Source organism: Eretmochelys imbricata, chromosome 11 (genome assembly GCF_965152235.1).
Source record: "Eretmochelys imbricata isolate rEreImb1 chromosome 11, rEreImb1.hap1, whole genome shotgun sequence".
NCBI lineage: Eukaryota > Metazoa > Chordata > Testudines > Cheloniidae > Eretmochelys > Eretmochelys imbricata.
In genome coordinates this window covers 32,403,082-32,418,441 of record NC_135582.1, presented here as the reverse complement: position 1 = coordinate 32,418,441, position 15,360 = coordinate 32,403,082, and the positions used below count along the sequence as shown (strand labels likewise).

The following is a 15,360-nucleotide window of genomic DNA, read 5'->3' as shown; positions in this document are numbered from 1 at the left end:
TATTTAAACAAAGCCAGCTGTTGACTTCAAGTTAGCAGCAACACCACCACACACAAAGTTAACCAGATGTCTTTGGTCTTGCATTGGGATCATTTCTTGATATCTTTGATCCAGCTGTCAATTTTTTCTTCTATTCCAGAATGGCTCTCACCATTATGTCACTTAGAAAGAGACCACATTGGGAAATGTGGATTTCATATGATTTTAACAATGATCACAAGAATTTTCTTTAGTTCCCAGAGAATATATTGCCCACCAGATGGATGGATTTTTGCACAAGGTGATTTTTTTTTAAGTAGTCTCTTTTGATGCCAAGAGACACAGCTTGGTTCTTAAATCAGTTTTTGAAATCACCTATGAAGGTGACTGGCAACACAACTTCATTATTCTAAAAACTCCAAATTGAAGAGGTGGAGGTTTACATAATTTACTAAATAAAAAAGAGGGTAGTGTGTATGCATACATAGGTGTGTGTGTGTGGGGTGGGGATGGGGGAGTGATTCATAAGGTTGACAAATTCAGAAGTTGAGAATACTTAAATGAAGGGCTGTCGATTAATCACAGTTAACTCCAGCGATTAACTCAAAAAATTAATCGAGATTAAAAAAATTAATCGAACTTTTAATCATACTGTTAAACAATAGAATACCAACTGAAATTTATTAAATATTTTGGATGTTTTTCCATGTTTTCAAATATATTGATTTCTATTACACCACAGAATACAAAGTGTATAGTGCTCACTTTATTTTATTATTTTTATTAGAAATATTTGCACTGTAAAAATGATAAAAGATAGTATTTTTCAATTCACCTCATACAAGTACTGGAGAGCAATCTCTTTATCATGAAAGTGTAGATTTGTGTGTACAAAAATGTAGATTTTTGTGTGTTACATAACTGCACTCAAAAACAAAACAATGTAAACCTTTCGGGCCTACAAGTCTACCCAGTCCTACTTCTTGTTCAGGCAATCACTCAGAAAAACAACTTTGTTTACATTTACAGGAAATAATGCTGCCCACTTAAATTTGCAACCCCCCGTTTGCAACTCGTTTCATGTATTTATACCTGCTCCTGTATTTTCACTCCATGCATTCGATGAAGTGGGTTCTAGCCCACGAAAGCTTATGCACAAATAAATATGTTAGTCTCTAAGGTGCCACAAGGACTCCTCGCTGTTTTTATTATTTACAATGTCACCTGAAAGTAAGAACAGGCATTCACATGGCACTTTTGTAGCCAGCATTGCAACATATTTATGTGCCAGATATGCTAAACATTTGTATGCTCCTTCATGCTTCGACCACCATTCCACAGGACATACTTCCATGCTGATGATGCTCATTAAAAAAAAATTTATTTAATTAAATTTCTGGGGAGAATTGTATGTCTCCTGCTCTGTTTTACCCGCATTCTGCCATATATTTCAGGTTATAGCAGTCTTGAGTGATGACCCAGCACATGTTGTTCGTTTTAAGAACACTTTCACTGCAGATTTCACAAAACACAAAGAAGGTACCAATGTGAGATTTCTAAAAATAGCTACAGCACTCGACCCAAGGTTTAAGAATCTGAAGTGCCTTCCAAAATCTGAGAGGGAGGAGGTGTGGAACATGCTTTCAGAGGAGCTAAAAGAGCAACATTCCAATGCAGAAACTTCAGAACCAAACCATCAAAAAAAGAAAATCAACTTTCTGCTGGTGGCATCTGACTCAGATAATGAAAATGAAGGTGCGTCAGTCTGCATCACTTTGGATCGTTATCAAGCAGAACCTGTTATCGGCATGGACGCACGTCCTCTGGAATGGTGGCTGAAGCATGAAGGGACATATGAATCTTTAGTGCATCTGGCACATAAATGTCTTGTGAAGCCGGCTACAACAGTGCCATGAGAACACCTGTTCTTACTTTCAGGTGACACTGTAAACAAGAAATGGGCAGTATTATCTCCTGCAAATATAAACAAACTTTTTTGAGCGAATGGCTGAACAAGAAGTAGGAATGAGTGGACTTGTAGGCGCTAAAGGTTTACATTGTTTTGTTTTAGAGTGCAGTTATTTTTTTGTACATAATTCCACATTTGTAAATTCACCTTTCATGATAAACATATTGCACTACAGTATTGATATTAGGTGAATTGAAAAATACTATTTCTTTTGTTTTTTACAGTGCAAATATTTGAAATAAAAAATAATATAAAGTGAGCACTGTACACTCTGAATTCTGTGTTGTAATTGAAATCAATATATTTGAAAATGTAGAAAATATCCAAAAAATATTTAAATAAATGGTATTCTATTATTGTTTAACAGTGCGATTAAACATGAACAATCACGATTAATTTTTTTAATGGCAGGATTAATCCAGCCCTACTTAAAATGATATAGTTGGCCTGTTTCCTTTCACACTTAAGTCAAAAAATGCATGAAATGGCTTAGATAGGTAGAGGAAAAATATGCTCCTCTACTACTAATTAGATATTACTTTAAATGAGGAATACATACAAGAATATAAGCAGTACAAAACAGAGGTCTCACAATTAAATAGAATGAGACCGTATTTGCTGTTACATGAAATTTTGAATATTCTACGAGTTGCTTCAGTCTGCTTGACCTTGTAAAAGAGAAGCCAACTCAACTGGATGAGTGGATATAAGGAATACAATAAGTATAGGCTTATATCACTTATGGTATCTAACAGAAAACTGTATAAATCACAAGGATTAAAAAAAATTCACCAGGTTGAGTCTGAACCACCATATTATGCAAATGCAGAAGTTCTAAACTTTAAGCGTATCAATTGCCACAGCCCCCCTAATAAGAAATAGAATAATAGTAATCAAAAGGAAGATTGTTACCTATTTAAGCAATGCCCCAGTATGACACTGGGGAGTTGAAGGAGCGGAGTTTGTGATTTAATGACTACTTCTTTGAAGAGATGATGTAAAACCATTCTCAAGACCAATGGCATTAATTGGAGTGTTCTGAACAAATCACAATATATGTAATTATATTCTGCCTAACTAACTTATCCTACAGTTTCACATTACTCACCTACTGTGTTGAACTGTTGCTGGGTGCAGCTGGTGCAATCACTATGGCTGCACAAACAAATACCCACTTTAGAAGTGTTGCCCACAAGAATGAATGGCTACAGATCCAGAATGTACAGAATGGCTACAGATGGAAGACTTACTGCTTGTATCAGGTTAAAAATTAAACCTAAGAGGAAAGATGGAGCAAGTAGGATGAGCTGATAAAAACCTCACTGATATCTCCTGTTTATCATAAAAATGCTAAGCAGATGGTGAAAGTACTAAGAACCTCAACATTTTACTACAAAACTGAGTTGCATAATTTAAAATGCATCATGACATCCACCCATGAGAATGAAATGTATGTCATAATAGGCAAAGTATGTGTCTAAAAAAAGCTCACTAATTAGATTAAAGACTGTAAATGTTGCACTGGCCTATACGGGGGCTGGCAGCACTGCTTATACAGGTGGCCTGACTCTTCCCATTATAAGACCCTGTTTCGTTTGCTTTTAATTTTGCTTAATTTTAACCACTTTGGGTGAAATTATCATCCATGCCAAGTGCCTGACTCAGGCTGGGTTTTTTTTGTTGAGGGGGGAGTGGGGGATTTTGTTGGGTTTTTTTGCTGTTTGGAAAATTTCAGCCAAAATGGTTCAAAAAGAGAACCTCTTGAGAAAGAGGCAAGAACAAAATACACTGTTTTTCAAACATTCAAAAAATTCTGGTGACCATTTCCATGGCAAACTCTAGATCCCCTGTGTTTTGGAGCACAGGCACTGAAATTTGGCAGCGGTAGCCTTTTTGTCAGGAATGTGCCTGTTACTATCCCAAGGAAAATGTGCCCAAATTTGGGCAAGTTTTAAGCCAAAGTAGAGACTCAATAGAGTTTAGAGCCTTACTAGAGTTTAACAGCTATAACCTCTGAAGCTTCCATCCTCACTAAGCATGCTCCCCTCAGAGCTCCTACATGTGACCAGACTGTGCATGTGCCATCCCCACAGAGAGACTCAACATGCTTCCTCCAGATCAGTAGCTAAGTCATATTTTCCCTGTAATGACAGGTTTCAGAGTAACAGCCGTGTTAGTCTGTATTCACAAAAAGAAAAGGAGTACTTGTGGCACCTTAGAGACTAACCAATTTATTTGAGCATAAGCTTTCGTGAGCTACAGATCTAAACTTTCTACAGTATGCATCCGATGAAGTGAGCTGTAGCTCACGAAAGCTTATGCTCAAATAAATTGGTTAGTCTCTAAGGTGCCACAAGTACTCCATTTCTTTTTCCCTGTAATGGCTTTTTGGGTTGTGGGGATGAGTTTGGGCACTGAACTGAGAGCAGGGAGCTTGTCTCTCCTATGCTCTATGAACTCCATGTTGGCACACAGGCAGCACGGAGGATGAAACCATCTAATTCAAATGTAAAGGGGACAAAAATGGGACCTAGAGCATTGAGCAGGAGGATTAGGGCAGATTAGGACGAGAAGGGAGAGGAGCAAAACTGGGACTAGAGGATGGCAAGAAAACTACATCTAGGAGCCAGTGAGTTAAACTGGGGGCAGGAAGCAGGACAGATGAGAACAGGTGCGGGGGGGAGGGGAGAGAGCGCACTGGGAGTTGCCAGGAAAGAAGACTGGGACAAGTAATCAGTGAGCCAGGAAGGGGAGACAGATCTGACAAGGAGACAGGCTGTATGGGGGATAACTGGGACTGGCTGGTAAAACAGAGTGGGACAAGGAGCCAGGGGCACAGACTGAAGGAGCAAGGGCACAGACTGAATGAGAAGTCCAGGAAGGGACACAGGGACTGGGAACCAATGGAGATGAGAAACTTGGGTGTGGGAGCACGATTGGAGACCATGGAGGGAGAAAGAAACAAATTAGGGAGAGAAGGAGAGAACTGGAACTAGATGGGCAAGGAGATTGGGAGTGGGGTGGAGGGGAGATTGGGGATGACTAGGCTTGGGACATGGAGTCTGGAGAGGTGAAATTAGGACTTACTAAGCAAGGAGACTGGGATCAGAAGCTTGGGGAATAGAGAAAAAAGACTGGGACAAGAAGCAAGTGGGGGAAGGGAGAGACAAGACTGGGACAAGTTGGAGGGGACATAGCAGAAAGGGTCAAGCTCAGGGGGAAATGGGCAGAAAAGCTGTACCAGCAGATCATATTCACCTCCGGAGTCTAGAATGGAACCCAAGATCCCCAAGTTTCACAGTTCCTCTGGGACTAACAAATGTCTTTGAAACCCACTGGCATAACGTTCCATCTCCCTCTGGTACTGGTCCAAAGAGGATAACAATCTACTACTGCTATCAGTTACTCCGTTAGCTCAAGTGATAAAAGTTCCAGCCCTTCTGATGACCTATATCATATTATACCACAGGATGTTATTTCTTGTTTTTTCCAGTCTTCTTTAAAAAAAAAATAAAGCAGCTAGGAAAATACATACAAAAAGCTATATGAATAGAACATTAAAGGTTGCAAAGTCAAGCACTCAAAAGTTAGGAAAAACTAGAATTAAGGTTGTCCATGCCACTTTAATTTTGTTCCCTTGTACATATGCATTATGATACAGTCCAATTACATGATCACATTCTACTTTTTTCCACAGGACCCTTGCCTTATTGACAGTGCAGGATGGATGGTGCTCTCTTGCGGTGTAACTATTCAGTATTTTGTTTTATTCTTGTTCGATGTGTGGCCGCATGCCTTATTTACTGGACACCTGCTACTTCGAATTCTACTCTGTTGACAGAATTATTAATTTCCTTATGAGCTCTCTATGGCACTCATCACTGAAGTATCTGAATGCTTCACAAATACTAATTAAATTATTTTCAAAACATCCCTGTGAGATGAAGGGATAATATTCTTATTTTACTGATAGTGCAGTGAGTCACAGAAAAATTAAGGTCCAAAAGTATACAGTAATTTTGAGTGCCCAATTTGACACACCTAGGATGTGATTTTTCCAGAATACTTAGCATTATATAGCAATTTGAACCTATAAACTTCAGTTGCACTCATGAGTGCCCAGCACTTCTGCAAATCAGAAGTCAAGCAGCTAGACACCTGGTGAAAAAGGGACTCTGGTGGCTCCAGTCAGCACCACTGACCGGGCCATTAAAAGTCCAGTCAGCGGCGCAGTGGGCCTAAGGCAGGCTCCCTGCCTGCTCTCGCTCCACGCAGCTCACGGGAAGCACCAACACATCCCTGCAGCCCCTAGGCGCAGAGGCAGCCAGAGAGGCTCCACATGCTGTCCCCGCCCTGAGCGCTGACTCTGCAGCTCCCACTCGCTGGGAACCACGGCCAGCGGGAGCTGCGGGGCCAGTGCCTGCTGGCGAGGGCAGCATGCGGAGCCTCCCTGGCTGCTCCTGTACCTAGGAGCCAGAGGACATGTTGCCCCTTCCAGGAGCTGCCTCAAGTAAGCACCACCCATAGCCTACCCCACACCCTGAGCCCCATCCTGCACCCCACCCCCACACCTCAAACCCCTCGGCCCCACCCCGGAGCACGCACCCCCAGCCAGAGCCCTCACCTGCTCCCATGCTCCTGCCCCAGCCTAGAGCCCCCTCCCATGCTCTGAACCCCTCGGCCCCAGCCCGGAGCCCCCTCCTACACCCCAAACCCCTCATCCCCGGCCCCACCCCAGAGCCCACACCCCCAGCCAGAGCCCTCCCCCTCACACCCCAACCCCCTGCCCTGAGCCCCCTAGCGCACCCCAAACCCCTCATCCCTGGCCGAACGTCAGAGCCCTCACCCCCTCCTGCACCCCAATCCCCTGCCCCAGCCCAGTGGAAATGAGCGAGTGAGGAGGGTGGGGGCTAATGAGCAACGGAGGGAGGGGGGATGGAGTGAGAAAGGGGCGGGGCCTTAAGGAAGGAGTGTTCGGTTTTCTGCAATCAGAAAATTGGCAACCCTATTGATTCCATGACTTTCCTCAACCTCCATGACTTTGGCAGTAGCCAGTATGACTGACCCCAGGGCCGCCCAAGCAGCTTGCCCTGGGGACAGCCACACTGGCTACTGTTGGAGCGGCTTCACAGCCAGCCGCTTGGGGCCAGCTGCACTAGTGCCCTGAAGTGTCCCTGGGGCGAGCTGCACTGTCCACTGCTCAGGCAGCTGGCCCCGGGGACCACCTGGGCAGCTGGCCTCGGGGATGCCAGGAGCAACCGCTGGCCTCAGTGGCCCTGAGCAGCTGGTGCCGCTGGCCCCTGGATCCCCCCACCCAGAGCAGCTCACACACACCCCAGCCCTCCACACAAACCCTGTCCCGCAGCTAAGATTTAGTCGGGGTATTTATAGTACAAGTCATGGACAGGTCATGGGCCGTGAATTTTTGTTTATTGCCCATGACCTGTCCATGACTTTTACTAAAAATACCCATGACTAAATCCTAGCCTTAACTATGGACAACTAGCGAATTAGTGGGTTTATGGCATCAGCTACAATTTACAAAAAATAAAAGAAAGACTTCTTTATGGATTTCAGACAGTACTATATCAAGTACACATTGGGACATAATATCTCAAACAATATTTAGTTACTTAGAGCAAATGTCTAAAGCACAGGTATTTATCAATAATTTTTACCTCAAAGAATCTCAGTAATTTTTTCATCATTAATATGTCTTGACTCGTAAAATAATTAAACTCTGTTTAAATATACTTAAAAAATTGTAATTTCCTTAAGAAAATATTAAAATATCAATATACAAAAATGTTAAATGCTGAATTCACGAGTTATGATGAGATCTACAGTATAACAATATTTAAATATTCATACCTGATTCTTTTTTGCTCCCCTTTGCACCTTCTCGGCTCTTTTTTAATACCGCTTTTAACATTTTAATACTGTTCCTGAAGGAAGAAAGAAAAACAAAACTTTAAATACATCATTAATAATGAAAGTTCACAGAAAAAGAAAACTGCAGTAGACAGGAGGAATATAAAACTAAACAAAAGAGTATTCATTTGAAACATGTTGATGGTTTACATTAGTTTTCTATAACCAAGTTACACTGGTCAAACCAAATACTGAAGCTTCAAGGAATGTTTTAATACTTGAAGCAAGTGATAGGGGTTCACTATCTTGTTATAAAGCAAAAACAACATATAGCATTCTCCACATTCCACATATAATTAAGGTTATGAGGCTAAACCTGGATAAGTTACCGTAAGACACTCTGGCAAAAGAATGTCTGCTCCTGACCAGAGTTCATCAAGGAGGAGGAAAATAAACTTAGACAAAACAATACCTTCTTGAGGTTGAGTGAAGGTGGCAAAAAAACACTGTTGACAGTAAAACTTATCGGCACCTTCAAATGCTGACATAAAGAGAAAGTACAATATAACTTCTATATGGAAGAAATATTTTTACTAACTTAATCCACCACAACTCATGCCACTAAGAAGCCAATTTATTTAAAACCATCTTTGCACTGTTTTGCCCCACAATCCCACCATTACTATCAAGAAATTTTGCATTAAAAATAAAATTACAGTTTCTGTTCCTTATTTCCCATTCCACAATGTAAAAAAACTAATTTTCTGTATCATCAACTTCTGCAATTTCAGAAAGTTACAGACTACAGGAAGAGAAGAAACATCTGGAGCAGAAACTTCTAAACAACTGTTCTACTTTTCATGGAAATGAATATGAAACAATGAATGAAAGAGAGCACAAGGGTATTACTCTAAGAAGAATGGTCCCTAAACTTAACTTTTCCATTAAACTTCCTGAAATATCCGAGAGTCCTCAACCTCATTTTAGCTAACTGATCTAATTAGAAAAACACAATTCTACAGGTTTGTTTTTTCTCTTCTTTTAGGCATCAAACAAGAACACAGCATGCAGCAACAAAATAAAGTAATTATTAACAGGTTTCAGTGGTAACCATGTTAGTCTGTATCAGCAAAAACAACGAGGAGTCCTTGTGGCACCTTAGAGACTAACAAATTTATTTTGGCATAAGCTTTCGTGTGCTAGAACCCACTTCATCAGATGCATGGAGTCGAAAATACAGGAGCAGGTATAAATACACAGCACATGAAAGGGAGTTGGCTTACCAAGTGGCAGGTCAGTCTAACGAGATAATTGAATTAACAGTAGGATACCAACGGAGGAAAAATCACTTTTGTAATGGTAATGAGAGTGGCCCATTTCCAACAGTTGACAAGAAGGTGTGAGTGACAGTAGGGGGAAATTAGTATGGGGGAAATTAGGTTTAGGTTTTGTAATGACCCAACCACTCCCAGTCTTTATTCAGGCCTAATTTGATGGTATCCAGTTTGCAAATTAATTCCAGTTCTGCAGTTTCACGTTGGAGTCTGTTTTTGAAGTTTTTTTGTTGAACAATTGCCTTTTTAGGTCTGTTATTGAGTTACCAAAGAGATTGAAGTGTTCTCCTACTGGTTTTTGAATGTTATAATTCCTGATGTCAGATTTGTGCCCAGGAAATGTGGTATGGGTGCAACTTCAAGAAAAGACAGCACTCATCAATCAAGTATGTAGCTGCAGAGGAAAAAGGAAGAACCATGCCTTTGCACTGAATATGTCAAAGAACTACTTACATTTGGGACTATAAACCCACTGCAACAAAAAGCCTACTTCACGGTATATATAACAATACACCTACATTAGATTTAATATACTTGATCATTTGTATTTTCTCTCCTCAGAAGAGAATACATTACCACCACCACAAGATGCACATAGTAAGATATTCATTATAAGTGCAGACATTAAACATAGGAGTTACTCAGCAGATTGTGAGACCAGTGCCAACAAACCAGTAAACTGGGGGTGTATTTTAGGCCTTGTGAAGAGAAAAGGGAACTTAAAAAGGATGTGTGTTAGCCAATATGTTTTAATTAGGGCTGTCAAGCGATTTAACAAATTAATTGCAATTAATCGCGCTGTTAAACAATAATAGAATACCATTTATATAAATATTTTTGGATGTTTGCCACATTTTCAAATATATTGATTTCCATTACAAACACAGAATACAAAGTGTACAGTGTTCACTTTATTTTGTATTACAAATATTTGCACTGTAAAAAACAAAAGAAATAGTATTTTTCAATTCACCTAATACAAGTACTGTAGTGCAATCTCTTTATTGTGAAAGTTGAACTTACAAATGTAGAATATATTATTATTATTCATGCATATACACAAACGGGTCAAATTAAGGTTGCCTGTGAGGCCTCAGTTCTGGCATTTCCTAACTTTTGAGTGCTTGACTTTGCAAACAGGGTTCTTTTAACATAGTTTCTCGTGTGTAATATATAATAAGCATACACAGTATACTTTAATACAATGATAAAAAGCACTTGAAGTATAAGTTATCTGAGAACCTTGAGCATTTTTATGAATTCAGGCAAGCAATACCCTCTTTCAACAACGGGCATAGGTAACTGAAGCTCAGTGAGGCTGAATGATTTACTGAAGGTCACAAAGCATGGAAGAGTCAGGATTAGAACCTAGCCCTAATGATTGTGAAGATAAACTGTCTAAAGTTGTCCTTCTGAGTCTACAACCTGCTCCAGTGCCTCCATTTCTGTTTACAATTTTCCTGAGAAGCACAAGAGGGAAATGAGCAAAAGTTTGGTCTGAGCAACAACAGGTATGGGACTCATGTGTGCCTCCACCCAAGAAAAGACCACAATGAGCAGTGATAAGGTTCCCCTTTTCCCTTCCAGCAACCATTTGGGGGCAAAGGGACCTTCACGTTTATCCTACACCCACTATCCAAAGGCCAAAAGCAGGGATGAAGACATAGCAGAATCCAGGGAGAGAAACTGTTGGTAAGTGTGGGAAATGACCATGGAGATCATTGATGGGCTTTCTGTACAAACCCCCCACCAGGGAGCAGACCTGCCATGGTAGTTCCTGCAGGAATCGAGCAGGAGCCCCACACCACCCTGAAGCAGACCTCAATTCAGAGTCAACAGCCACTGCAGGAGAGAGAGCTCATGAGAGAGGAAGGAAACATATGACTCCCTTCCAGCAGGGATGCAATTCTGCCCAATAACCAGGACTTCATCCCTGCCTCTCCAGAGAAACAGTGCAGTGGAAGCCACTAGCCAGGACTTCACTGTGACTCTGGAGAGGCAGGGACTGTAGGAAGTAACGCAGGCTTGGCTTCTAAGACAGCAACTGAGTGAGTCGTAGCCCCCACTCCCACATGCTCTGTGCGCACCACCAGTTGGCTGCGAGAGAGCCTGGCTGGGGAGGGGTGTCAGTGGCAGCCCGCTCCTTACCCAGGCTCAGCTTCTGGGCATAGGAGCCAACTCCAAGCATGCCTGGGGAAAAGGGGGGGGTCTCCAGCTCACTCAGCCGCTGTCCCCAGAAGCTGAGCCTGGGCAGGGGGCAGCCTGCTGCTGCCGCAGCCAGGCACTCTTCCAGTCAGCCACTGCGCTGCACCGGACAGCGTCCCAGGCAGTGTGCCTAGAAGAGGGCCTGGCTCCGCCCCTTCTCTTCAGGCTCTGACCCTGCCCTATCCACTCCCCGCCTGGGCCAGCTGCTGGGGGGCCACTCGACCCTTCATGCCCCTCCAACGAATTGCCTATGGACCTTTGATTAGTAAACATCTGGCACATTTTTTCAGCCCTGCATTAGAGACTAGTTTTACTTGTACACTTCACTCTTGAGACAGCTCCATTTATTTGTAAAACCAAAGATGTAGGTTAAATTCCCAGTAGGTGTATGCCTACGGCAGTAATTTTGAAATGCTTCAGCACAAGTACCACCAGCACTTATCGTAGATGTGAACACCAACTCCTTTGCAGGGGAAAAAAAAAAAAAACATTCAACAATACTTGGAAATGGAAGTTTCTTTTAAAAGGCTGAATAATTTGCCGATTTCTGCTACATGGATACATGCATGATGTCTAGCATTTCAAACTTCGTATGACTATATATGTTTAGGAAAAGAAATTGTACACCAAATACCCACAGAACGCTGCACAAATACAATCTATTAAACTAATTTATTGTTATAGAACTCATTTTGTTTCCCGGGCAATGTTTTTAAAGCTAGGAAACAACAGGAGGCAGAAATTCCTAATAGTAGATAGATTTAGAAGAGGGGGACTTTTTTGTTAAGTTAGACAAAAATCTACTGGAAACCTGATGTAGGCTCAGACTTAGGATAAATGGGCGGAGGGGCAGACGAAGAAGTAAACAATAAAAACAACAAATATCAGGCTGCTACACGGACAGCTCACACTAGGCAGAAGCAGCTTCAAAACTTGGATTTCTGCTTCTAAACTCTTTTCCTCTTCCTGAAACAGAATAAAATTCACATTTTTGAGTTACAAAAACACTTTGCTCATATGCTGCTACTAACATATGCAAATTCTACAGAATAAGTGTGTGTTTTAGTACTACATAAACACAGTTCTAATTCTTTCCTTGTACTCCTGGCATATATCCCTACCTAGATTTCACACAAATCCAAGACTCCAGACCCAAAACGTTCATAAAAGTTTTCATGTGTTGTCTTGTATGTCATCCTAAGATTTCTATAAAAGGCAGTATGCTAAAAATTATAAGAAAAATATTTTGGATAATTATAAATTTTAAAAGTTTATATAATGGTGTAACAATATAGATTATGGCATTTGGAAAGAGTGTTTAACTTGGCACCACAAACTGGTTAAACTGGTTATACATACTTCCACAAATTCCTAACTAACGAACATCTGCTATAAGGCAAGTCTTTTCTAAAAGACAAGATATCATGTAGCTCATCCATATAGAATATAGAGTTTTATACTATAGACAATCTAGTTATCTAGTGCTAATAGACTAATAATCCCTTGAACGTTGGATAAATTGAAAATTGTTGAATTCATACCCATGAATAATTGAAGTTTAGAAAATTTCATCAAAATGCATCATATTCCATCTTTTGGACTGAATGTTATATAGAGTTTTGTAACTATTTCTCTCCTCTCTATCGTCGGAGACAATGTTGCAATCTACACTAATGAAGAATAATTCACTGTGTGGTATTTTAGATTAGAATACAAATATGCTGAGAGATGCTTCCTTTTGTTTCTTTAAAGAAGGATATTTAAAGCACTTCTCAGAAGCAATACTGTATAAATATAGGTTATTAGGGTTCTCTCTGTCATTTCAAAATTTCATTATGTTGAAGATTCCTCAAAGGCAACTCAGGTGTTAACCTCGTTTTAACTTTTAAAACACTAAAAAATTACTAAAAATTCATCTAGTCAATTTCCATAGGTTGGCAGCTCCTTTCTACCATTATTTTCATACACACAGATAATACAAAGGTATATAGACAGTTTCTCCCATATATACTCTCACCTGTAGTGCCTCTGGTGGCAACTCTCACCTGTTAATTGTTTTCTGTGATCCAGTTGTGCCAATGCAGGCCATAGGACATCATGCCACTCAGTCAGTGAAGGATCAGTAATTTCACACCTGTGTGTCCTTCAAGCATTTCCCAGCAGCTCCTCTGCAGATGATGACTTCCACATTTGAACAATTAATATGAAATTAACTAGACTACAACAGGGACCTGCTTGCACTGTTAATAACTAGTTCCTTTAAACCAGTATTTAAAATGGTGAGAGTGCTCACATAGGCAGGACAAAACCTTTGTTGCCACTATTTCAGAGAGCAACAAAATCTTAGTGCAGGCAGGCCTCAAGCGTACTGATGCCTCAAGAAGAGCAAGGCCGAATTCAAAAGGACTTGCTTGACACTTGCATCCCTTTAACTCAGTGGTGGGCAAAGTACGGCCTGCGGGACCATCCTGACCGGCCCCTGAGCTCCTGGCCCCTCCCCAGCAGGTAGTGCGGCTTGCGCCCACCCACCTCCCAGGCGTTCAAATAAGCTTGTCCTGCCACTCTGAGCAGCCTGGTAAGGGTAAGGGGGCGGGGGGTTGGATAAGGGGCAGGAGGTCCCAGGGGGCAGTCCAGGGACAGGGGGCGGTTGGATGGGGCGGAGGCAGTCAGGAGACGGGGGGAGGTTGGATAGAGGGTGGGGTCCTGGGGGACAAGTTAGGGACGGAGGTCCTGGGGGGCAGTCGGGGACAGGGAGAGGGGGGGTGGGATAGGCGTGGGAGTCCCAGGGGGCCTGTGGGGAGGCAGGGGTGTGGATAGGGGGCGGGGCAGTCAGGGGACAGGGAGCGGGGGGGGGGGGGGGGTTGGATAGGGTGGGGTCCCGGGGGGGAGGGAGTCCCGGGAGAGGGCGGATAGGGAGCAGGGGCCAGGCTGTTTGGGGAGGCACAGCTTTCCCTACCCGGCCCTCCATACCGTTTCGCAACCCCGATGTGGCCCTCGGGCCAAAAAGTTTGCCCACCCCGCTTTAAGTATATCATATCTGGGACTGAAGTAAGTATCCTGCCCTGTAGCAGACGAAAAGCATTCTCTCTCTCTCAAGTCAAACGTGGCCTGCCAAGTCTTCCTGTGTGGCCCACCAGCTCACCTTAAAAAAAGTTTATAATTAAATTCATGAACAGTGATGCACTGCGGATCATTTGTAATGACTTCCTTAGTAAGTACCTTAATGGCAGTGCTTAATTTGTAATGAAAGAGGTGCCGGCGCTCAGCCCCAGCAAGCCCTGGCTCAAATTAAGCACTGGCTGGGCAGCCAGAGAGCAGCAGCTCCTGGCCGGATGCCCAGCTCTGAAGACAGAACTGCCACCAGCAGCAGTAAACAAGTAATGGTGGCATGGTATGGTGTATCACCACCTTTACTTCGGTGCTGCTGCTGGCTGGGAGCCAGAGGTGCCACGGCTATGAACTTTCTATCCTAGAGGTGCCAGAGCTCAGCCCCAGCAAGCTCCGGCACAAATTAAGCACTGCTTAAAGGATCTTAAGTTCTTGCGATAGCATTGGCTACGAATGAGCTAGGACACCACCCGTTTTTTCATTCGTGATGGAAATTGAGCCAAAAATTAATGTGAGTGGGACTAAACATTGCAAAGTCAACAGCAAAAATGAAGCTTTAAACCCAAACCGGACAGCAGTTTTTCTTTTTATTATGCCACCTCATTTAAATGCAAAACCTTCATGTTTAATATGCAAACTGTATCCGTCTGTAAGGTCGTCAACATGAGGCAACACTTTGAATCAAAGCAGAGTAACTTCAACGCAGCCTATCATCCTGACAGTACTGCAAGATGTGACAAAACTGAAAATCTGAAGTCTTCATATCAAAATTCAAAATGTCATTCTAACATCATCAGTGACTAGAGGAAAAAGCAACAGCTGCTTCTCTTCGGATAATGTTGGTACTAGCTAAAAAGAAATAGCCTTTCCTGGATGCTGAGCTTGTGAAGGAGT

General features: G+C 42.2%; 1 protein-coding gene across 6 annotated transcripts in view; it reads right to left on the bottom strand.

The window, feature by feature from the left end:
• The window catches only part of TANC1 (tetratricopeptide repeat, ankyrin repeat and coiled-coil containing 1), a 217,418-nt gene that overhangs the window by 154,025 nt on the left and 48,033 nt on the right, over positions 1-15,360 (bottom strand). For 5 of the 6 annotated variants that reach the window (XM_077829708.1, XM_077829710.1, XM_077829712.1 and 2 more), the window contains exon 2: positions 7,820-7,893. The exons of the other annotated variant lie outside the window; for it this stretch is intronic. In XM_077829708.1, coding sequence (XP_077685834.1) covers positions 7,820-7,880 — 61 coding nt within the window. In that variant the 5' untranslated portion in view covers positions 7,881-7,893. The remainder of the gene's footprint in view (positions 1-7,819; positions 7,894-15,360) is intronic. 6 annotated transcript variants of the gene reach the window in all.